The 23040-nt window shown below is 45.6% G+C and overlaps 1 protein-coding gene across 3 annotated transcripts in view; it reads right to left on the bottom strand.

The window, feature by feature from the left end:
- Positions 1 to 16680, bottom strand: part of SLX9 (SLX9 ribosome biogenesis factor) — a 64020-nt gene extending 47340 nt beyond the window's left edge. The window contains exons 1-2 of one of the 3 annotated variants that reach the window (XM_064279563.1): positions 15479 to 16680; positions 8375 to 8480 (exon numbers count right to left, since the gene is read on the bottom strand). In XM_064279563.1, coding sequence (XP_064135633.1) covers positions 8375 to 8383 — 9 coding nt within the window. In that variant the 5' untranslated portion in view covers positions 8384 to 8480; positions 15479 to 16680. Of the gene's footprint in view, positions 1 to 7991; positions 8317 to 8374; positions 8481 to 15478 lie in introns of those variants that run through there. The other 2 variants (XM_023541029.2, XM_010601298.3) reach the window with 2 other exon arrangements.
- Positions 16681 to 23040: the final 6360 nt, after the last annotated feature.

Raw genomic sequence — 23040 nt, 5'->3', positions numbered from 1 at the left:
TGGGTGGCCTCCATCCAGAACTAGCAGATTTAGTTAAATGTCACCAACTAAACTGGAAAAGTATTGACAACTCAGAATTAATTACTCTCACGTACAAATTGGCTGAAACACTTGAACAAAAAGCTAAGGAGTCAGAGCAAAAAACCAAGCTCACGCAAAGTAAATTGATGGCTTTACAGCTGCAAAAATTCCAACACTGCAGATACGGTAAGTTTAAATCAGATGCTGGAGCCAGATCTAAGAACCCTCCATCCAGGCAAGGTACAGGGAATTTGCAATTATTGCAAAGAGCCAGGGCATTTCAACAAAAACAGTCTTAAAATGTAGAACAAGCTTGGTGTTCTGCCATCAGCACCACCCAAACCTGAATGAAGGGGCTCCGACAATACATCAGAGGCCTTTTCAGTAGTAGCTCTCAACTCGCAAGGAGAAACAACCCTCCAGATTAATGGAGAACCATGTAAATTCTTAAATGACATGGGGACTACTCTTTCCACTATTAACACCACAAGTCCACTAAAGCCTCTACCTCTACTGTAGTGGGGGTTTCAAATCACGAATAGACTTTAGTATACTCCCACCCTGTTTCCATTTCTTTGGGTCCTATAAAAAATATACACTCATTTTTACTCAGTTTAAATACCCCAATTTGTTAGGCAGAGACTTTTTATCTAAAATAGAATTGTCATATCAAATTTACTAATCAAGGAGAAATTATCTTAGATCTGTCTAATAACTCTTCACTTCCCAAACATTTGGACTCAGAGGAAGTGTTATGCCGCCTTCCCTTTACAGGCTTCTTAATCCCAAAAAGCTATGACACATTTGGATTGTCTCTCTATGGAGCTAGGAAGTTTATAGGCCAACTCATCCACAGACTCTGTCAGCAGAACCTAGTAAACTCTAAAACAATACCTCTAAACCTTTACCTAAAGTCCCTCAATACACTTTAAAATGGGAAGCCAGAGATGGATGGGCCCTTATAATTCAAGATTTTCTGCCAAAGGGCCCATCATTTCTTGCATTAGTCTACGCAACAATATAGTAATTCCAGTAAAGAAACCCCATGGCTAGGGTTGGAAGTTTGTACCAGATTTAACCACGTCATTCCAAGAAAAATTGGAAAACCATGGTGCCCAATCCCTATTTGTTTTTGTCTAATGTACCTCCAGATACAACTCATTTTTCAGTGATAGATTTGTGTTGTGCTTTTTTTCACTGTTCCAGGGCATCTGGACAATCAGTATCTGTTTGCATTCACCCGTGATAATCAACAATATACCTGAAGTGTCATGCCCCAGGGATTTACTGAATCTCCCACCTACTTTTCCCAGCCCCTAGCTCACTATATGAGTCAGAATTGACTCAATGGCACTGGGTTTTTGTTTGTTTTTTTTTTTTATAGCTCACTAAGGGATTTACCTTATTACAGTATGTAGATGATCTCCTGGTCTGCACAAATTCATTGCAAGCTTACACAGAGGACAGTGTTTTACAACACCTGGCTGCTAAAGGGCAAAAAATGTCCGAAGAAAAGCTGCAGCTAGCCTGCAGTGAAATATTTAGGGCACATTCTCTCTCCAAAAGGGGTTTCTACATAACCAAAGAAAAGAATGCCATTGTAGCTTTTCTATCTCCACAACAAAGAAGCAATTAAGGGGATTTTAAGCCTTTGTGGCTACCACTGAGTGTGGATTTCTAATTTTTCACTAATGGCCCAGACGTAATGCAAATTTTAAAAGAGTCTACACCTGACCCATTTCAATTATCTGAGGAGGGTATCCAAGCTCTCTCTAAACGAAAGGGGTCTCTTCTCACTACCCCAGCTATAAAAACCAAAAACCAAACCCATTGCCGTCGGAGTTGATTCTGACTCATTGCAACCCTATAGGACGGTGCAGAACTGCCCCATAGAGTTTCCAAGGAGCACCTGGCAGATCTGAACTGCTGACCTTTAGGTTAGCAGCTGTAGCACTTAACCACTATGCCACCAGGGTATCCACTCCAGCTATAGGGTTTCCCAATTATAACTTACAAATTTTCTTTGTCTTTGTATGTTCTTGAAATGGCTGGTGATACTTTGTGAATGCTCACACAAAGCTCACAGGAGTGAACAGTGACCTGCGGGGTATCACAGCTTTTAACTACACCCTGTGGCCAGAGGGTACTCCCCATGCCTCAGGGCAGTAGCTGCCACAGCCCGATTAGTTGACGCCACAGCCTCGTATGTTCCATATGCTGTGGGTGCTATTTTAAATTCTACCCAACATTTATCGGCTAGCAGAATAACCTCTTATGAAGTCCTTCATTTGGTTGCATCCAATATCCAGTTGCACACTGTCTTCACTTAGTGATGTTAACACTGTACCTCGTAACTGCCTTGATTTAACAGATCAGCTACTTACCCCCAGACAGGACTTGCAGAAGACTGCCCTCCTTAACCCTGATGTAATTCTTTTCACTAATGGGTCTTATTTAAAATTAGATTCTTCTAGCTCTTATTATCAAGGTGGATATTCAGTCACCACATCAACGAAGATTTTGGAAAGCAACCCTTTACCAGATGTTACATCAGCTCAACAAGCTGAATTGATAGTGCTCACTAGGGCTTCCATGTCGCTCTCTGAACAGTCAGTAACCATCCACACGAATCTGAGGTTTGATTTTGGGATGCTTTGGAGACAAACAGGATTCTTAACATCCTCTGGGACACAGATTAAAAATGGCCCCTTGGTAGCCAACCTCCTGGAGGTTCTCATGCTCCCTTCTGAGATTGCAATAGTTAAAATTCAGGTCCGCCAACCAAAAAAGTTTCCTCAGACAGAAAAAGTCAGGGGAAATGTCTTGGCCAACGTGGCTGCCAAACAAGCTGACTCTCCACCTTTCATTTCCTCTCATGACAATTCTTACTGCAATCAGAATGAAGAGAAAGGAATAAAAGTGTTGTGCCCTTCTGAACTGCCAAATTTCAATTTTTTAAAGGCCCTTGGACCATGTTAAATTGTGTATAGCTAAGCCCAGTCCATTTCTGTTTAATTCTTCTCAATTTTCCAACCTTTTAAAAATTCTTAGTAAAAAAAGTATCAACAATTGGCCATTATGGAAAAGATTAAAGACTGGGCATATAATACATGTTATCAGGATCCCACTATACATTTGTGGACTGGTCCTGGGGACAGACCTGTTTTGCCGACTTACCTTCATGTCCCACTGCTCCAAGCCTGTTTAACCAAGATACCCAAAACGCCAAGCAAAAGCATCATTAATTTCTTGAAACAACATTTTTGGGGAAATTTTGAGTCTGCTGCCAACCACATATCATCTTTTAGGTCCATGGCTCCCAACAGAATAAGAACCTTTATGATGCTGAGTGCTTCTGGCTCAGACCTTTATAGCCCTTCTTATCAATACTGTTCCAATAACCCCTCTATTCATAACAAATGACAGTCCTCCAGATATGCCCACTAGCTTACTAATTAAAAGTCCTAGAAAAAATAACTGCTGTTTAGCATGATGTGGACAGTCATCAGATTAAGGCTCCTGAAAAAAAGAAAGAACAATGGAAAAGAGAAAGTTGTAAAATTAATAAGGATATTACTTCTCTTTGGGAAGGGCCAGATTCAAAACCAGAATTCCCAAGGACTTACACATCCCTTTTGGTTATAACCTTCCATAGGAAGGAACATTTGGAAAGAAAAAAAATCATGGCATTTTGCAAAAATACTTCCAGGGATATTTTCTGGAGAGCTGCAGATCAGGTAGTACAACAATGTCCTGCTTGTTCTGAATTCAATCCTGGCAGGCCTTACTGGCCTTCACCTGGAATGTCTCCTTTGACAAGTGAACCGATGCTCAAATGACAGATGGATTTCATTCAACTAACTCCCTCCAATGGTTTTAAATGTTTTGGTTCCAATATGTAGATACTCACATTGGGTTGAAGCTTTCCCTTGCCTTAAGGCCACAGCAGCTTTCGTGGCCAAAGTTACCAGAAAATACTACTCCCACGTGGGGAACTCCAGCTGTCCTCTGCAGTGACAGAGGGACCCATTTCACTGGACTAGTAATCAATGCCACGTGTAACGTCTTTCCCATTTTTCAGAGACTTCATTGCCATTATCAAACCCAGTCCTCTGGGCGTGTAAAGGGAACTAATGGTATCGCAAAAATTCAGTTAGCAAAGCTTACCTCTTCCGTCAGATTGACTGGGCAGCAGGCCCTCCCATTAGTCTTAATGAACTTGAGGGCCTCTCACTTTGGCCTTCATAATCTAACTCCATACAAACTGTAACAGGACAAGCTATGAATGTTCCATATTGCTGACTCGAATTTAACACCACCAAATGTATTAAAGTACTGTCAGTCTTTAATTCATTGTGCTAAAGAACATGCTGAATTTCTTAAAAAAAAAAGAAAAAGCCTTTGACAGTTAAGGTATTGAAAAATCCTACTTGACTTAGCTAGGAGGTCCGGTGGGGTTTGGTTGCTAACCAAAAGAAAGGCAATTCGAATCCACCAACTGCTCCTTGGAAACCCTACGGGACGGTTCTATTCTGTCCTATAGGCTTGCTATGAGTCGGAATCAACTCGACCAACAATGGGTTTGTTTTGCTTATATTTAGCTAAATTGACTTAGAAATGTAATTTCTCTTATTACTCTTGAATCACGTGTTGGGGAAGAACATAACCAGTCAATACTAAACAGGTTTCTAAACCTGCAATGTGATTTTAATTTCTTTCAGAAATTAAATATCAATATGCTAATACTTATATTACATGTGATATTTAAGTATGAAGCATACTTATTCTTGGGTAAAAATTCCAAGTTAAAAAAAACAAAACAAAACTGCTACTCCATCCCTTTTGCCTGGAATCTAAAAGATTCCCTTAAACCTCAATGGAAGGGATCTTTAGTTTTGCTCACTAATCCATGTGCCGCAAAATTGCAGGGGGTCAAAGCTTGGAATCACCTGACCCAACTGAAAAAGGCCCCTGTCCCTAAACAGACTGTTAAATCCAGTGAAGGACTCAAAAGTTTAAATGATCCCAGGACAAGAAGCAGAAGCATCTAAGCAGATGGCTTGCTTTCCCAAGATCCCAGACCAGGCCTGTATCTTGGATTTGAGCTACTATCTACCCAACTTTTAGAAAATTCTAAACTTAGCCTAGTGATAATAGGAGTAATCATAGTTGTTAAATATTTGTGATATTGTTCCTTTTTAGTATTTGTGTTCCAATCACAATTCCTACTATAATTTCAATCCATTTTATTGTTTCCTTTTTCTACTGCTTGGAAAAAAAAAAAATGCTTTTATCAAATTAACTCAATCAGTAGCCAGCATTAGCAATGTAACCGAATGCTGGATATGTCACTGTTCCCCTCGGTCTACACAAGATCATACTGATCCTTTCGCTGTGTCAATATTAGATTATAAGTGCACACCTAACTTTACCATTAATTAAAAAAAAGTTTAAATAGGTTATTAGTGTTAAATTACAGCTAACTCCAGAATTAGCCACTTATCCATCAGCTCCCCCTTTCGACCTTACCTGTGCATGGTTAGAATGTTCTACTTTGTCCACATCATGTGACCTTTTAAAATTAATAAGGCTAAATATTATTCCACAGTAGCAGATAACTGTTTCAAAAATAATCAAAATTTCTCAGTTTGTGCCTGACTCTGGGACCCCCTAGTATTTGGAGAGTTATCCATTTGTAGTAAGTCATTAACTGCTAACTGGCTTGAAAAGGACAATGAGTCCATTCCATTTCCTAATATTCAAACTGGGGCAAGTATGTTGTGCACCCCACCTGGATATGTCTTTTTATGTGAAGGATCAGCGTATTCAAGGAAAAAGTCCAGTAATTTCACCCTATACTTGGGCTTTGCCATGACTCCCACCCTAGATGGTTAAAATATGCTAGGCCAATGCACCTTAAGAACTCTGGGCGTTCCTTTAAGTATCCACACTCAAGCTAATAGCAATCAATGTACAAGTAACATTAAAATCTTTCAGTTTCTAAAAGGGAGGTGGTGCTGCAGCGTAGCCCTACAGCTGATCACCCAGGTTGGGGATGGTCATTTCTGCATGCCACTATACCCTGGTTTGGAACCATACAATTAGAGCAGTCCATTAGCAACTTGTCTACCACCATAGCCCAAATTGGTAATAATGTGGCTGATGGAATGGCCACACAACAAAAATTTTTAGAATCCTTGGCAAAAGTGGTACTGGACTACAAAACAGCCCTAGATCCCAGCAAGGAAGGTTTGCACCATTGCTAATGCCTGTTGTTCTTGGATTAACACCACTGGAAAAGTTAAACAGGATATTGCTAAAATTCATCAAAAAGCTATCTGATTACATTCTATACCCCCTATAACTTTACCATCCTTATTTAAAGAAAAAAAAAAAATTTTTTTTCTTCCCATTTAAAAATAGGTCAGGTGGTTCCTCCAATGTGGCCATACCCGATCCATTCCACACAGCAAAATCACTAAAGATGGCTGCTTAGCCATGGCATGGTGGACTTATTGGAGCATGGTGGACTTATTGGAGCTGCTCGGTAACTAAGGTACCAGTGATGCCTGATTGTGGGGAAAAATGGGGTTAATACAAAAAAACTACAAAGGTTAGGCCACCACCTGGGAGCAGCATATTGACAAGCTCATACAAAAAAAGAGTATGCCTATAAGTGTGATCAAAGGATGTTCTTCAAAATCCTTGATCAGAAGGAGGGAATAATATAGGATGTAAAATCAAAAGAGACATCTGACCTAAAAGTAAAATGGCTTAACGAAACCTTTCACACAGATTCAAACCCTGTTGCTTATGAACCAACCCTATTATTAAGGCTTTGTGGTTAAGCTAAGACAATAAATCTGTTACTAAGCCTTATCAAGCTGTTTGTGTTAGATCTTCCCAGAGCTTATGCTCTGGGTGAGGTAATGTTTAATAACCTGTACACGACAGCAGCCATCATTCCATCATCATGCCATTGTTTTGTGACAGTCATAAGACTCCCTCTCCACAATTACAAACATTTTTAATTATGTCTTTTAGCCAATCAATGTATTCCAGCTGCATTAATGTAATCAAAAATGTTAAAAATCATGCTTTGTTTTGTCCCATCTTTGATTGACCTCAATTACTATACACCAGTCAAAATACTGCTTGTAGTTCCTCATAACCAAACCAAAAAACCAAACCCAATGCCGTCAAGTCGATTCCGACTTATAGCGACCCTATAGGACAGAGGAGAACTAACCCCATAGAGTTTCCAAGGAGTACGTGGTGGATTTGAACTGCCGACCCTTTGCTTAGCAGCCGTAGCACTTAACCACTATGCCACCAGGGTTTCCGTACCCCTCCCGGAGAGTTTTCATCAGCTGCAGACCCTGAAGCTTTCATGCTCCCTCTCTCATTCAAATAGTATCTTGGCTTTAATAAATCTCTTTAACAGAGGTGGACAGTCCTTACAACACAACAAAAATATGCGCTACAACAAGGATTAAACTTGAAAACAATACGCTAAGTGAAAAGCCAGACACACAAAAAAAGCCACATATTGTATGACTCCATTCATATGAAATATCCAAAATAGGGCAATTTATAGAGACAGAAAGTAGACTGGCAGTTGCTCAGGGCTGAGGGACAGCTGGCAGGGAGGGGCGGGGGATGACAGACAAACGGTAGGGGGTTTCTTTTCCGTTCTCAGTTTCTTTTTTTTTTTTTTTTCTTTTAACCCCGGGAGTTTCCTTCCCTTCCTTGGGACCTCAGCTACAAAGGCATCCTTGCCATTTTTCGGGAGGCATTCCTAGACTTTGTGATGCAGGGTTTCCTCACAGAACACAGGGCGCGGCAGCGGGGGGCCGCTCCTAGTCTGCGCCCCCAGGCCTCCCGGAGGCCGTACGCCACGACGCTCACCACTCCGCGGGCCGCCGACTGAGCACGAGCAGCCCGGAACGCACGAGCGGTACCGGCATTACCTTTCCCTCGGCTCCGCCGCTCGAAAGCTGTGGCGGGGACGGCTGCTGGGCCGAAGGCGCGGGGCCAAGCGCTGCCCCCCCGTTGGGCCTCACGGCCGCCCGGTGCACCCGGGACCGCAGCTCCCTCACTTTCCCCATCTCCCGGGTAAAGACCCCCAGCCACGTGGAAGCTCGCCGCAGAGCCTGCCGGGAGCCAGTCCTCCGCGCTGTAATCCCAGCAGGAAACAAGAGCCGCCGCTGCTGAGATCCGCACGCTTCCCGGGCTGTGCTGCTTCCCGGAAGTCAGGGTCCGCGGCGGGGCGGGGCGGGGCACGCTATCTCGGGTCGCGGCCCGTGGTGCCGCCCATGACATGGGGGAGTGGATCCTCGCACTGGTGGAGTACCTTAAGCATATGCCCCGCGGCCGTCCGCGGTCTTGGGTCTCATTCCAGCCCCTGGCGTTCGAGGGGGGTGACCCTGGGCACGTTCCTGTGGCCAGTTTTTCAGTTCCTAAAAAGGGAGCGTTGGAGTGTTAGCACCATCTCCCAGGGCTGCCACGTGGGGCTAATTGTTCCAGTAATGTCAGCTGGAGTGGCTAAAAGTTCGGCTGCTAACCGAAAGGTCGGCAGTTCGAATCCACCAGCTGCTTCTTGGAAACCCTACGGGGCAGTTCTACTCTATCCTATAGGGTCGTTATGAGTTGGGCATGTGGTTTGGTGTTTTGGTTTTCTATCATCGGAAACCTTGGTGGTGTAGTGGTTAAGTGCTACGGCTGCTAACCAAGAGGTCGGCAGTTCAAATCCGCCAGGCGCTCCTTGGAAACTCTATGGGGCAGTTCTACTCTGTCCTACAGGGTCACTACGAGTCGACTCCACGGTTTGGGTATCATCTGGGGACTCCATCCAGGCAGTACTGGGCTAGGACCAAACCTGTGAGTGTTTCCTGTAAGACACTAGGGGGCACTGGTAGTTCAGTGGTAAAATTCTTGCCTTCCACGCGGAATACCCAAATTTGATTCCTGGCCAATGTACCCCTCTATCAGTGGAGGCTTGCGTGCTGCTACTGTTAAAATAAAAATAATATTAAGCCAATAATAGAAATTGATTTGGGGTTTATTTAGTATGCGATTTGTAAACAGAGCAACACTTCTGACTGGAGAGTCAAGAATGTTCAAAAGAAGAAAGATTTTTTCAAAGATTTTTATATTCCATCTTACCACTGATAAATTACACATTGCCGTGGAAAAGGGCTGGAATAAAACTGATAAAACGGTTTGTGGTAAATGCTGGATTCCATACAGCATCGTTTTGAAGAACAATTAATTACTGGTGAACCTAAGACACAGCTTCTAAACTGACCTTTGGAGTTTTTATTTGTGGAAACTGCAATCAGGTAATTCTTAAAAAAGAGCACAATGTGCGAGACAAACATTCTTTAAAATTAAGCTAAACTTTTTTTTTATTATTATTGTTTGTCTTAAAGATAACTTTTAGGAGACCAGTTTCTGCTTTTTAATGTTCAAAGATTATCTCAAGGTGATAGCTTGGGTGGGTCATTTTAACTTCCATGGAAACCAGAAATCTGGATTCCAAGAGAATTAAAACTCTATTCCTCACTATGATGCTGAACAAGTTCCAGCAGAGCTTCCGGACTAAGATGGACTAGAAAGAAAGGCCTGGAGAGCTTCTGAAAAAATCAGCCAGTGAAAACCCTATGAATCGCCATGGTCCAAACTGAAACCTATCATGGGGATAGCGCAGGACCGGGCAGCATCTCGTTCCATTGTATACAGGGTCACCATGAGTTCGGGGTGTCAGATGGCAGCTAACGACAAGGCTCTGGGAGAAGAAAACAGAATCAGAGGACTGTTTGAAAGTGGGATAGTCACATGGTGAGAAATACTAGATTCCTCTGTAGAAATGTGGTTGAAATCTGAAGTCCACGGTGGAGAAAGAGATCCACAGCAACCCTTGACTGAGCTAGTCCATTTTAATTAACTATTATTGATCCTTTACTTCATGTTAAGCATTTGTTTTTAATACTTTTATTTGATCCTCAGAATGCCTCTCTGAAATTGGATATCACTCTCCCACTTAAATGGGACACAAAACAACGGGATAACTTGCCACAGATCCTCACACTGGAAAGTTCCAGGACAGGACTCGAACCCTGCTCTTCTGATCCTGTATACTGTTCGATTTCTGCCACGTGTGCCCTGCTGCCTCCTTGCATTAGGGAAAACAAAAGAAGGGTCAGATGTGATTCCTGCCCTCAAGAGGTCTATTGTTCTGATGGGCACACTACGCTGATACATCTTGGACAAAATACAGTATAAAACAGGCCATGGTAAGAGACCACAAGAAAAGGCTGCTGTCTTAGTCGTCTAGTGCTGCTATAACAGCAATACCACAAGTGGATGGCTTTAACAAAGAGGAATTTATTCTCTCACAGTTTAGGTGGCTAGAAGTCCAAATTCAAGGTGCCAGCTCCAGGGGAAGCCTTTCTCTCTCTGTTGGCTCTGGAGGAAAATCCTTGTCATCAATCTTCCCCTGGTTTAGGAGCTTCTCCTCACAGGAACCCCTGGTCCAAGGGACACCCTCTGCCCCCAGTGCTTCTTTCTTGGTGGTATGAGGTCCCCCGACTCTCTGCCCGCTTAAATCTTTTATATCTCAAAAGAGATTGGCTTAAAACACCATCTAATCTTGTAGATTGAGCCCTGCCTCATTATCGTAACTGCCACTAATCCCATCTCATTAACATCATAGATATAGGATTTACAACACTAGGAAAATCATATCAGATGACAATCACATCAGATGACAAAATGGTGGACAGTCACACAATTCTGAGAATCACGGCCTAGACAAATTGATACACATATTTTTGGGGGACACAAAGCAATCCATGACAGCTGCCAAATCCAGGCTTACTCTTTTGCCCCCACTGGGAAAGACCTGCGTACCAGCACTCAGGGTAGCCAACTCCATACCAGGAACCACAGTGAAATAGCAGGTCCCGGGCCGAGCTGGGTGCTGTTTCTCAGGAAGGATAAGGGTGCTCTGCCCAGGGGGAAGATGGGACAGGGGCCACAAGTTTCCCTTGTAGCTGGAGATGGTGGGATTAACAATTTATTCAAGGCCAGACAACTGACTTCAATTCACGTGAGCGGACATGTTCAAGTCTTTATTGAGTATTTGCAAGTCATTTTTTTCTCTCCAACTAGACTTTTCTCCACGAGTCTGCTGAGGAGCACCGATGGTCAAGAAACCTGGACAGGTGAAGCATATACAGTAAAGAGCTGGGGGTCTGGCATGTTTGGAATGCCTTCACCTGCCTTCAGCATCTGAGCCCAGTTGATTTCTGTCGGGAAAATGCTCAGGAGCAACATGTTTATGCACCTTCCATGTAGGTGACCATGTATTGTTTCATCAACCCGTATCACCTTACCGCTAGTAACCATTCAGATCTGAGTTGACGTCATGAGTTTGGTCCTAATTTTAAAGACTGTATTCTCTAAAGCCCAGCTTCTCCTTCCAAGATCCCCCTGGTATTGAGGCAAAGGTATTCAACTGTACAAAAGAGGAAGATTCAAAAGAAGTAGTTCAAGTGTGGGAAAGGGTTGGAGTTGCAAAACGAGAAGTTCACTGATAAGGAGTCCTTACTGATGAGGTGCTTTTTAATATTAGTTAAATAATTTTAAATTTTCTTTTTGAAAAGGTAATAGAGGTACATTATCAAAAGGGTATATGCAGTGAAAAGTAAGTCTTTCTCCCTCCTCTGCCTCTAGCCCCTGATTCCCTCCCCAGACTCAACAATGATTCCTGGTGACTTTCCAGAAATATTCTATGCATAAAGAGTCTTATCTCTGAAAATATATTTTGCACTGATCCTTTTTGTCACACACATCAGGTGTTACTCTCCACACTATTCCTCACCCAGCCTTTTCACATGCCTGTATATTTTGACGCTTACCCTTCTTACTACCACTGGCTTACCTCAGCAGTCGCAGAGGTCCGTGGCTGCCAGATTGGCATGGCCACAGTTCTATCAGCATGGAGTTACTGTCTTCTGCCTTTCACTCCAACATGCAAACCTGGTGTACGTGTCCTTACACATATCGCAAGAAGTTTTCCAAAGAAAAGTTTCAGGAAGAGACGGTAGAATGTTTGGCGATTGTTATACAAGTAAAGTTCGGGTCTAACTGGTCCCTTACTGCCCATTACCCCAAAATGGTGGCATGGCTTTCCTCCAGTCTCATCAGGGTACCAGAACCCACTTGCCACCACCTTCAACAGCATGTGCCCTCATCCCTGGGCCCTCCATGGCTAAGCTACCAGTACCAGCAATAGCCAAGTACCCTTCCAAGGCCTGCTCTGTGCTGGGCTCAGGGGCCGGGGGACCCCAATCAAACTCATGTGGATTTGAGCTACCTTTTCCTAGTCTGCTGAACCACCCTGGAATTCAGGATTAAAACCTATCCCATTTGCTTCCTCATTAGTCTGTTTGTCTCTGATGATTTTGTGCCCTGCGTAATATTGGGCACTATGTGCCAATTTCAACTCATAGCAACTCTATAGGACAGAGCCGAACTGCCCCGTAGGGTTTCCTAGGCTGTGATCTCTATGGGAGCAGATCAACACGTGTATTCTCTTGCAGAGCCATTAGTGGGTTCAAACTGCAAACATCTCTGTTAAAAGGCGAGCACTTAACCATTGCACCATCAAACCAAACCCATTGCCCTCAAGTCAGTTCTGACTCATAGCGACCCTACAGGACAGAGTAGAACTGCCTCACAGGATTTCCAAGGACTGCCTTGTGGATTCTAACTGCTGACCTTTTGTTAGCAGCCATAGCACTTAACCGCAAAGCCACCACGGTTCTCCTTAATGTTGGGCAAATAACGATCAAACAGGACTGACCCTCACAGTCACTCAGAAAGGAGGGGTCTTCAAAGTTGCTTGCCAGAGAGTTCCTCTGTGGCCTATGGCTGAGCTGCCACCAAGCAAGAGAGCCTGCAAAACCCCAAGATCACCAGGTGACTGCCTGTGGGGCGTTTGGGGCTGTCTTCCACTCCCGGAAAGCAAGGCTGTTAGAAGAGGGTGCACATGTGTGCCAACGGGCAGAATGGCTGGGCCACTCTGTGCAGGCAGGCGGACGGATAGAAAGGCAGGCAGGCAGGCAGCAGTCCTCCCCTGCCCCTACCCCAGAGTGAGGGATAGGGGGCCTCAGAGCACAGAGAGCGGGCAGAAAGACCCCAGCAGTGGTGTCTGTCATCACTCAGTGACCAGTGCTGAGGACAGATGTAGTTATAGCGGCCAGGGACCTGTGGGGTCGTCAACTCACACAGGCAGGCAGGGTAGTGGCTCCTCCAGGGCAAGGATCTCAGCAGTCCTAGGCTCTAGCTTTTCCTCCTGCCATCTGACACCTTGAGATGCCCCCTCCCTGTCCCTGTCATCCGCCCTCTCTTTGCATCCAAGGTTCAGCCTTAGTGGCAGGGCTTCCCCCACCCCAATGGCAGGGCTCCCCCCCCCCCCCCGCCACCGCCATTCCTCCCCACACAGATCTGGAGCCTTATCCAGATGTCCAGGCTGCTCTCCCAACCTCTACCAGTGCCAGGGTCTTGGTGCACCCAAGCTCTGGGCCTTTCCATTGAGAGGGGAAGAAGGGGGCAAGCAAGTGCAAAAGGCTCCAGGAGGCAGCGGGAGCTCCAGTTAGGAGAGGACCGGTGAGGGGCTGGGAGGAGCCAGTGCAACAGGGGTGGGTTCTCACTGTCCCACCAGTGGCCCAAGAGCTCCGGGAGCTCTGCTGAGCAAGCACAGAGAATGTGTCAGATGCCTGGTGGCCTTGGACACAGGCCCCACCAGTACCACAATGATGGCAGGGCTCAGGACCTTTCCACAAAGTGGCCCCGCTGCAGCCTGGGAGATGGCCATGATGAGGACGCGCAGTTAGCAGACGGTGGCAGAGTCCGGGATTTGTTAGCCCCAGAGCTCCTGTGCCAACAGTGCCCTGAGGCATCACAGCTTGGCCACAGTCCCTGCACAGGGACATCTCTGGCTGAGGAGCGACTCCCGGAAGTATTACCCCAGATTGAGCAGGTGCAGAGCACCAGCTCTTCTGGAGGATGGGACCCCCTCAGCTCCGTTCAGGGGGAGTGGGAGGGTCAGATCCTGGGTGGGACCATCCTTGCCTTTGCACACCCACTAATGTGACATGAACTTCAGAGGACAACAGTTTTGGGCATGGGGTTCCTAAATATGGAAACTCAGTTTAAAAATAATGTGCCAAACTCATAATGTGACTACCAAGGGAGATGCTGAGGAAGTGTGTGAAGTCAGCGCAGGAGTGAGTCCAGAGCTGACTGCAGAGCTCTAGGCAGAGGTTCAGCCCTGGGAGTGCTGGGGAGGCGGGGGAGGGTAGAGGCAGCAAATGGGGAAAAGATGGCCTGAGATGTGAGTTCTGCAAGTGTGGTTTGCTCAGGAAGGGAGTCGGAGATGCAGCCTGGGCACGGAACCGCCCTAGGGGCCGTGGGGCATCATCCGGCCTCCCGGAGGGCAGGTCCCAGAGGACCCGATTCCTTTAGCCTTCCATTTCTTTTCCTTTCCTTTCAACCCTCTCCTAGCTGGTAGAGAGCAGGCAACTGGGGTTTGGTTCTTTTTTTTTTTTTTTTTTTTTTCGGATGGCAGTGAGGGATTCAGAGCAGTCCCTGCGGTAAGACAACAAACAGAGGTGTGTTCTGGGATGTGGCAGGTAATTAGATTTGATTGAAGCCTGGGGCTCCTGGGAGTCGGTGTGGGGACTGTGGACTGACTTCTGCAGACCCTCCCAGGGATCTGAGTTGGAAAAAGTGGGGAAAGAGTTCGTCACATGCTTTTTGTCCTCCAAAATCTCAACCTTCTCCCAGGGGTGGGAGGGTCAAGCACTTCCCACATCTCCGAGCCCTCTGGATGACCCAAGCTTCCTCTGCTTCCTCCTTCTTACTTAAATCCTCCAGATCCTCCTATGACTACGTCCATTTCTGTCAGCTAAGGAGATTTTTATTTCTACCCATTACATGCCAAGAAACCGACGCAGAAAGACTGAATTATTTCTCCTGTTTTAAAAGTTAAAAGACAGAAGCAGAAAATTCAATGGGAAGAAACATTTCTGCAAAGCCAGATATACACTCTCCTCGAAAGAAACAACAAAATATCAGGTGTAATTTTATTGCAAGCTCCGTGAGTGCTAGGACCTCATCTCATACAGCATTTTATTGTTACATCTTGACATGTACTGAGCACTTACTGTGTGCCAGGCCCTTTGAGGGACCCTTCCACATGTTCTCACTTGTCCTCTGAGGGGCAGGGGAACCTGAGGCCCAGAGGGGGAAAGGGACCGAGAGCTACCACTGAAACTAGACCCAGCTATTCAACCAAGTCCAAGCTCTGTCCCCAACCTCAGCCACCATGTCCCCGGCCAGGCCCCGGGCACAAAAAGAGCTTAGAAAATACCGATGGAAACCGACTCACAGGAATCCAGGGCGGAAGGTTCAAAATTGCTTTGATGAACGCGCTCAGACTCTCAGCAGTGTTGCCTCCCCAGAGATGTCCTCAAATGCCTCATTTGGGCAGTAGTGAAAAGCACAAGTTGAACAGGAAATTCATGATGAGTGCCAGGAAGGAGAGGAGCCACGTGTCCCAAGGGCTAGGGGAGACCCTGAGTCTGGGCGAGGCAGGCCCCACGGGTCAGCTTGGCCCTGGCGGTGGTCGAAGAAATTAGGTTTGAGGGGTATAGGGTCGGTATGAGTCAGAATCGACTCGATGGCAACAGGTTTGGTTTTTTGGTTTTTGGAAGGCACCATAACCTTCCCTTTTTGGTAGATGAAGGTGTCAGCTGACTCACACCCCTCCACCTCCCCGTTGGTCTGAGGTTTGTCTTTAATCCGTGCTCAATGCTTTGACTATTCTAACCATGTAGATGCTGCTCATTGCTGAGCCAAGTGGCCTCATCATAATTCCATTTTCTCCTTCGTACAACTTATCATTCTTTTCCCAGGGTTGATCATCACTCACCTTTTTATCGTTTAACCTCTTTTGACATTATAGCCAAGTCTTCCCTTACCCTCCAAACGCCCTGAAAAATGCTTGTCACTATCACTTTCCACACAGTCAAAACTGTCAGTTCAGCGTTCATTTCTGACGAGGGTTGAGAAGTGAGTAAGTGTCTGGCCAGCCTTGTTCAGGCCAGAGGCCAACACCCCCACCCACCCCTTCCTGGGTTGCTCTTAACCCCTCCGTGGGGTGACTCACGGAGGTGGCCAAGCACCAAAGAGGAAGGCTAAAGGAGGAAGAAGCTGTGTGTTGTGGGGGTGGAGGCTGGATGTGAGGCAATGGTGGGGGAGCCCAAGCTAGGGTTCAGGACAGTAAGTGGAGGGAAACAGTGCCCAATCCCTCACATTTCTTCCTTTCTATCCTCACCTGCTGCTCCCTGCGCCCCCCTAGTCCGGATTCAACTTTAGGTTCTACATTGTGTCCTTGCTGAGTGACTTGGAACTACCCGCCGGCCACTCTCTGTTTCTCTCTCTGTAAAGCGGAGACTAAGACATCACCCTTGTAGGGTTGTGTGGGAACAGATGAGAAAGAACTATTCGTAGCACTGTTCTGGGCTCCTGACATCACTGCTTCCTGCTCTGCACCCCTGCCTTCACACCTCCACGGTGTGCCTGCGCCCCCCTCCCCTCTGCGCTGTCCCTGTCAGCTCCGCCCCCCTCCCCAACGCCTACCTCCCCCACAAAAGGAGCAAAGCTGAGTCAATATTGCAAAAGGAAGTTACTGGGGGGAAGAAATTGGAAAGAAAAAGCAAAGATGGGGAGAGGGTTAGGAAAAGACAAGAGCTGGGCTTGAGGGAGAATTTGGCAGCCAGTTGAGAGGGAAGTTGGCAAAGATGTGATAACTGAACCATGAGCACGGACCTGAGAGCTGGGAAAGTGACACTGGGGAGTTTTGCTATTGGTGTGAATCCAGTTGACACTTTGGTGTGTTCTCAAGAGATGAAATTGCGTTCTGGTTTTTGGTTGATGGGTTGTTCTTTCTCTGACTATCTCTTGCTGGGGCTGGACCACACTGGTGCCTGCTTGAATGGTTCTGACCTTCTGATTCTCACCCAATTCCACCTATACAGCATTCACTGGGCGCAGTACCTGGCCCTCCAACAGTCCCTGGATGTTGGCTACCCTATCGTAGTTTAAACTTAACCTGGAACCCCTGCCTCACAGGCTCCATCATGAAATTCTTCCCTATCCTTCTAGCCCTGTGCCAAGAACATCTCCTCAACAAAAGTTCTGGAAACCCTTGTGTCTGGATTCCACTTTGAGGGCCCCGCTCTCCTGCTGCCTTGTAACACGACTGGGTGCTGACACTCTTGTCTCCCAGACAAGACCATGGAGCCAGGGGTTGTGTAGCCTCTGAGCATCTAGCCCAATGTTGGGCCCAGGCACAGGGAAAATCCTTGGTGGACACCCAATGAATTAAATTCAATTTTCTGGAAGGTATAGATGAAAGTGACTGGCAGATGGAATTTCTTTTTTGACTTAGGGGAAAAGATTATTCCCAGAATCCTGCTACAGCCTTTGTTTATTTTTTCAGTTAGAAATACGCCAAAGTTCACTCATCCCTGGCTTTAGAACCTAGTTGTGTACTTTGAGAATATATGAAATCGTTGGCTGTTTGTATCAGTCTCCTAGAGCTGCCTTAACAAAATACTACAAACGGGAAGCCTTGTGAGAACAGAGATTTATTCTCTCATGGTTCTAGGGGCCAGAAGTCCAAATTCAGGGTGTCAGCCAGGTCAGGCTCCCTCTGAAGTCCCTATGGGAAGATCCTTTCTTGTTTCTTCCAGCTTCTGGCAGTCCCAGGTGTTCTCGGGGTAAAGAGGCATCTTCACATGGTGTCCTTCCTCCATGTGTCTCTCTCTGTGTCTCTTCTCCTCTTTTATAGGACACCACTCCTGTTGAATTAGGACTTACCCTACTCAATATGACCTTACTGTGAACCTTACTGATAACATCTTCAAAGACCTTATTTCCAAACAAGGTCACATTCACAGATGGGGAAGGCAGGTGTTAGGACTTGAACATATTTTTTGGAGGACACAATTCCATCCATAATACTACTAGTACTCAGATAGTGCTGCTATTTTAGTCTATTTTTATTTAAAAAACACTCCTTAGCTCTTTGGGATTGATCTCTTACTCCTAGTTTGGGATCAAGATCGGATCTCTGACCAAAAGCTGGCAGGGGTCTGGGACTGCTCCAACCTTCATTCCACTGCCCCGGGATGCCACGGCACTTCCTTCTTGGCGGCCATTTCCTCATCTCTAAAGCAAGTGGGTTGAGCAAGAGACCACCTCATTCCTCTGAGCCTGTGGTTTCCACCCACTGTGGCCACATTTGGTGTTTTCCATTAAATGCATCAAGTGTTTGTTGTCTTTCACACTCAGAAAATTATGAAACATACCAAACAGGGAGTAGGAGTGTCTTAGTTTCTCAGTGCTGCTCTAACAGAAAGATCACAAGTGTTGGCTTTAATGAACAGAAATTTATTTTCACACAGTTTAGGAATCTAGAAGGGGAAGGCATTCTCTCTGTCAGCTCTGGGGGAAAATCCTTGCCTCAGCTTCTCTAACTGGCCATCATTAGAATTCCTGGGCTTGCAGACTGATCTGCCTCCATCATCTTGAGATAGTGTTGGTTTTCCCCATGTTTGCTCTTCTATGCCTAGTCTGGGGAAGTCGCCGATTTACAGCAGGGTTCTGTTGTGACAACTCAGTCATAAGTTAGCTCTGACCTAAGTCAAGTACATCATTTTTTTTTTAAGGTTTTCTTTATCATTTTAGTTTTCATTCTTATTGACTTTTGTTATCAGTATATTTGTAAATCTGGCAGGGTTTTGAACAGTAAATCATGACCTTGAACATCTGTGAGTGAACATCTGAGAATAACATCAGCAAATTCTGCACTGCAGTATATTGCTAATGTAAGACTAAAAAAAAAAAAAAAAAAAAACGGCAGTTGTAAGTGCAGTAACCTGAATATGTTGAAAGTCAGGGACGACTTGTATATCAAAAGTGATTGACTTAAAACACATGCTACGTTGATATGATGGTCTCATTAACATGACAAAGAAAACCCTATTCCCAGATGGGATTACAACCACAGGTATAGAGATTAGGATTTACACCACATACTTTGGGGAGACATAATTCAATGAATGACAGGGAGATAACAAAAGTAGTGTCGAGTGGTCGTTCACATGGGGTGTTAAAGGCCCTGGAACAAATGGCTTTGCAGAACAGGGACAATCAGGGAAGCCTCATGGCAATGGGCTGGCAGTCAGACAACCAACCATCATCTCCAGTCAAAGTAGGGTCACCAAGCAACTCCGCAAACTGAAGGGTCATGATGCTGCCAGAGAGGCCCCAGGGCCCATCCCATTCTCCACACTCTTCAGCCCACACGTACCAGCCTCTGCAGTTCCCTTCTACTGAGGCCACTCATACCTCTCTCTTGCTAGATCCTCTTTCTAGGCCTTTTCTTTAAATGATAGCACTGGCCAAAATTGTACACCTTCTCTCCCAGCCTTGAGGTTTTCATTACCACTGATTTGCTGCTGACACCCATCTTTCCCCCTGGAGCTCCTGGCTGTGCTCACTAGGATTCACACAGCCTCACCCGGCTTCCCCAGCTCACCTCAAGTTGCTCCTTCTCCTCTTGCAGGTCCCCCTGTTTCGATGGTAGCTCCATCATTCATACAATCTTCCTCAAATGTTCTTCCACCTGTCTTAGTTTCCTGTGGCTGTGGTAACAAAATACCACAAAGGGACTTATAAGAACAGAAGCTTATTGTCTCCCAGCTTTGGTGGCCAGAAGTCCAAATCGGGGTGTTGGCAGTGTTTATACCTTCTGAGACTCTGAGGGAGAATCTGTCGTATGCCTCTCTCCCAGCTTCTGGTAGCGTTACCGAACCCAGGAAGGTAGGTCCTTGTCTGGCGCCCTCAGACTTTCCAATTATCTGGACACCGGTCTTTGAGAAAGAGAAATTAACTTTACTGCAATGCCCGAAGCGAAGCAAGGAGCCAGGACGAAGTTCCTCAGATCCGGCTCCCCCTAGCTATGAGTGGGCAGGGCTTACTTGTGATTTGGGCAGCAAGATGGCGGCTGTGCAGGTGTTCTGGGGAGGGAAAACTCTAGAAGGCAGCCAGGAAACAGGAGGTGACATGGTTGTTGACAGACCTCTTGCTTCAAAATAGGGTCTGGGTCATGATTTTCCTTCTGATTCATTCCACCTGTTGCTGCGTCCTTTGCATTCACAGGGTTAGGTTACAAACCCCCCTCGAGTTGTAGCAATTCCTTAATGTTGCCCAATTAGGGTCCATGCTCTGGAGCAGTTGAACCAATGAAACGTACTCCAAATCAGAAAGAGAAAGTTTATTAGGAGGTGACACCAACAGGGAGTCTGGCAGCAACGCAGGCTGTCTTCTATGGAGACCCGAAAGGCAATTTTTACATGAGAGCTTATATATCATTTTGGCAAGCATTAAGTAGTATTTTTAAGCACATAGTCCACAGGTGGCCGAATGAGTATACATCACAAAACAACTACAAGAAACTCTTTATTACACAAAAGATATGTATGCTGGACATGTGGACTCTAATCTGTATGTGTGTAACAGGCAAAAAAAAACTTATATAAAAATCTCTAGGCTAGTGTAACTGTCCTGCCAGTTTACTCTAACTGAGATAAGGAACAAAGAAGAAAGTTACAGACCAAAAGCACCAGGCAGACTTTCTAGCTGCCACATTGCAGGCTGAAGGCCATCTCCCAAGAGAACAAAGAAAAGAAGGGAGACCAAGGCCGCGAGAGCCGAGGAGGCCCTACACCCCTTTGGAAAGAGACCAGTGCAACTGGTGCAATAAAAAAGGACATTGAAAGTGAGGGTGTACAAAATGCCAAGAAAAAAACCTACAGATTACTTACAGTATCATTATGGTGTTGGCTATGTCAAACTTTCTATTGCCCATTTTGAAAGAGAGAAAACATGCTTTGAGGTATTAGGGTCCTACTTAAGGGTGGATAAGGATCTACAACTCATCTGCCTACTTCCTGTTGACATGGGGTGGAGTTTTTAGGGACCTTCACTGAGGAGTAGGTGACTAGAAGAACTTTGTAAGGACCAGTTCACTTGTGTTGAAGCTGGCTGTGAGAGTGATGGTCGTCCCACTTCTTTATGAGAACTAGGTTTCCTGAGGCAAAAGGATGAAGACAGGTATCTGTGGGAAGAAACATACAACTGGACGCATAATGGTTAATAGCTTTCAGAGTTACGTACAGTGACCTCAGATACCTGGAAACACTAAGTTCCTGGATTACTTGAGGATCATCTGAAGCACTACATCCCCAGCCTGCCTTAAGGAAAGGTCTCCCATACAGCATTTCACAGAGGCTCAATTGGAGCCTGCTTCTAGGGGCCATCTGGACTCCCAACAGGGCAATGTGTAGCCATTTGATCCAGGGCATGTTGGTCTCTTGGCAGAGCTTAGCTAATGTCTTCCTTAAGGTGTGGTTCATCTTCCTGTTTTTCCAGTCAACCGTGGCCTCCAGGAAGCATGCAGCTTTCACCAGATTCCTAAATACCCTGAAACTTCTTGAGTAACCTTAGATACAAAAGCTCCTCCATTATCACTTTGAATTGAATGAAGTACACCAAATCTAGGAAGAATTTCATTAAAAGCTTTGCTTACCTCTGATGCCCTTTCTGTTCAGCAGGCGAAGGCTTATACCCATCCAGTAAAGGTGTCTACAAACACTAAGAGATATTTGAAACCTCCTATAGCTGTTGGCATAACAGTGAAGTCTACCTGCCAGTCCTCTCTGGGTCCAGTCCCACAAACTTACACCCCAGGCATAAGAGGTGGCGGGCCTGTTTTTGGATTGTTCTTCACACAGGTGACATATTGTTGCACTATTTTCTGAACAGTCTTTTGTAGATTAGGCCCTTTAATCAGTTTGGCTAGCCAGGGAAACATAGCATCCCAATTGTAATGTGTGCTGTCATTAGCTGCCTTTATTGTTGAGTGCAGCAGGTGTTCTGGTATTAACGCCTGTCCTTGGGAATTGTACAACCACCCATCTTCTGCTCTGTTATTAATGTGAAAGCTCCATTCATAAGCTCTGTTTATATCATATTCAGTGTACTTGGGGTTTTCTGGTAGCCGACAATTGGGAATTATAGCAAGGCAAGTGGTAAGGGTTTTTGTTCTGGTGGCCTATTTAGCTGCCTGATCAGGAAGGTTATTTCCTTTAAATACGTGAGAGTCTCCTTTTTGGTGTTCAGGGCAGTATATAACTGCCACTTCTGCTGATAAATTTACTGCCTCTAACAGAACAAAAAAAACCAAACCCAGTGCCGTCGAGTCGATTCCGACTCGTAGCAACCCTATAGGACAGAGTAGAACTGGCCCATAGGGTTTCCAAGGAGCGCCGGGCGAATTCAAACTGCCAACCCTTGGGTTAGCAGCCATAGCACTTAACTACTACGCCACCAGGGTTTCCTTACTTACTTCTCCTAAAAAAAAAAAGGAGGGCTAAAATCTCCTCTGCATGTTTTATTTCCCTTTTACCTGAAACTAGGAGTCCTCTTTCTTTCCAGATGGCTCCTTGGACATGAAGTACTGAAAAGGCATACCTGGAATCTGTGTATGTATTGTTCCATTGGTTGGAGCTCAATTGGAGGGCTCAGGTTAAGGCAGTAAGTTCTGCCTTTTGGGCAGAGGTCCCAGGGGCAGTGCCTCGGCCTCTCTGGTTTCGTGGAAGGTGATAACCATGTAGCAAGCTTTTCGGACTCCTTGTTCTACAAAGCTGCTTCCATTTGTGAACAGTTCTAAATTGGGGTTAGTTTGAGGCTGGGTAGACTGGTCAGGCCTGCTGGAATACACTTCTTCAATGATCTGGACACAGTTGTACTTGAGTTTTCCGTTTTTCAATGTGGGTAACAGGTTGCAGGATTGAGAGTAGAGACAGTCTTTACAGCGGG

Source organism: Loxodonta africana, chromosome 2, assembly GCF_030014295.1.
Source record: "Loxodonta africana isolate mLoxAfr1 chromosome 2, mLoxAfr1.hap2, whole genome shotgun sequence".
Lineage (NCBI taxonomy): Eukaryota > Metazoa > Chordata > Mammalia > Proboscidea > Elephantidae > Loxodonta > Loxodonta africana.
Note: the sequence above shows the minus strand (reverse complement) of the source record. Positions and strands in the feature narration are given on the sequence as shown.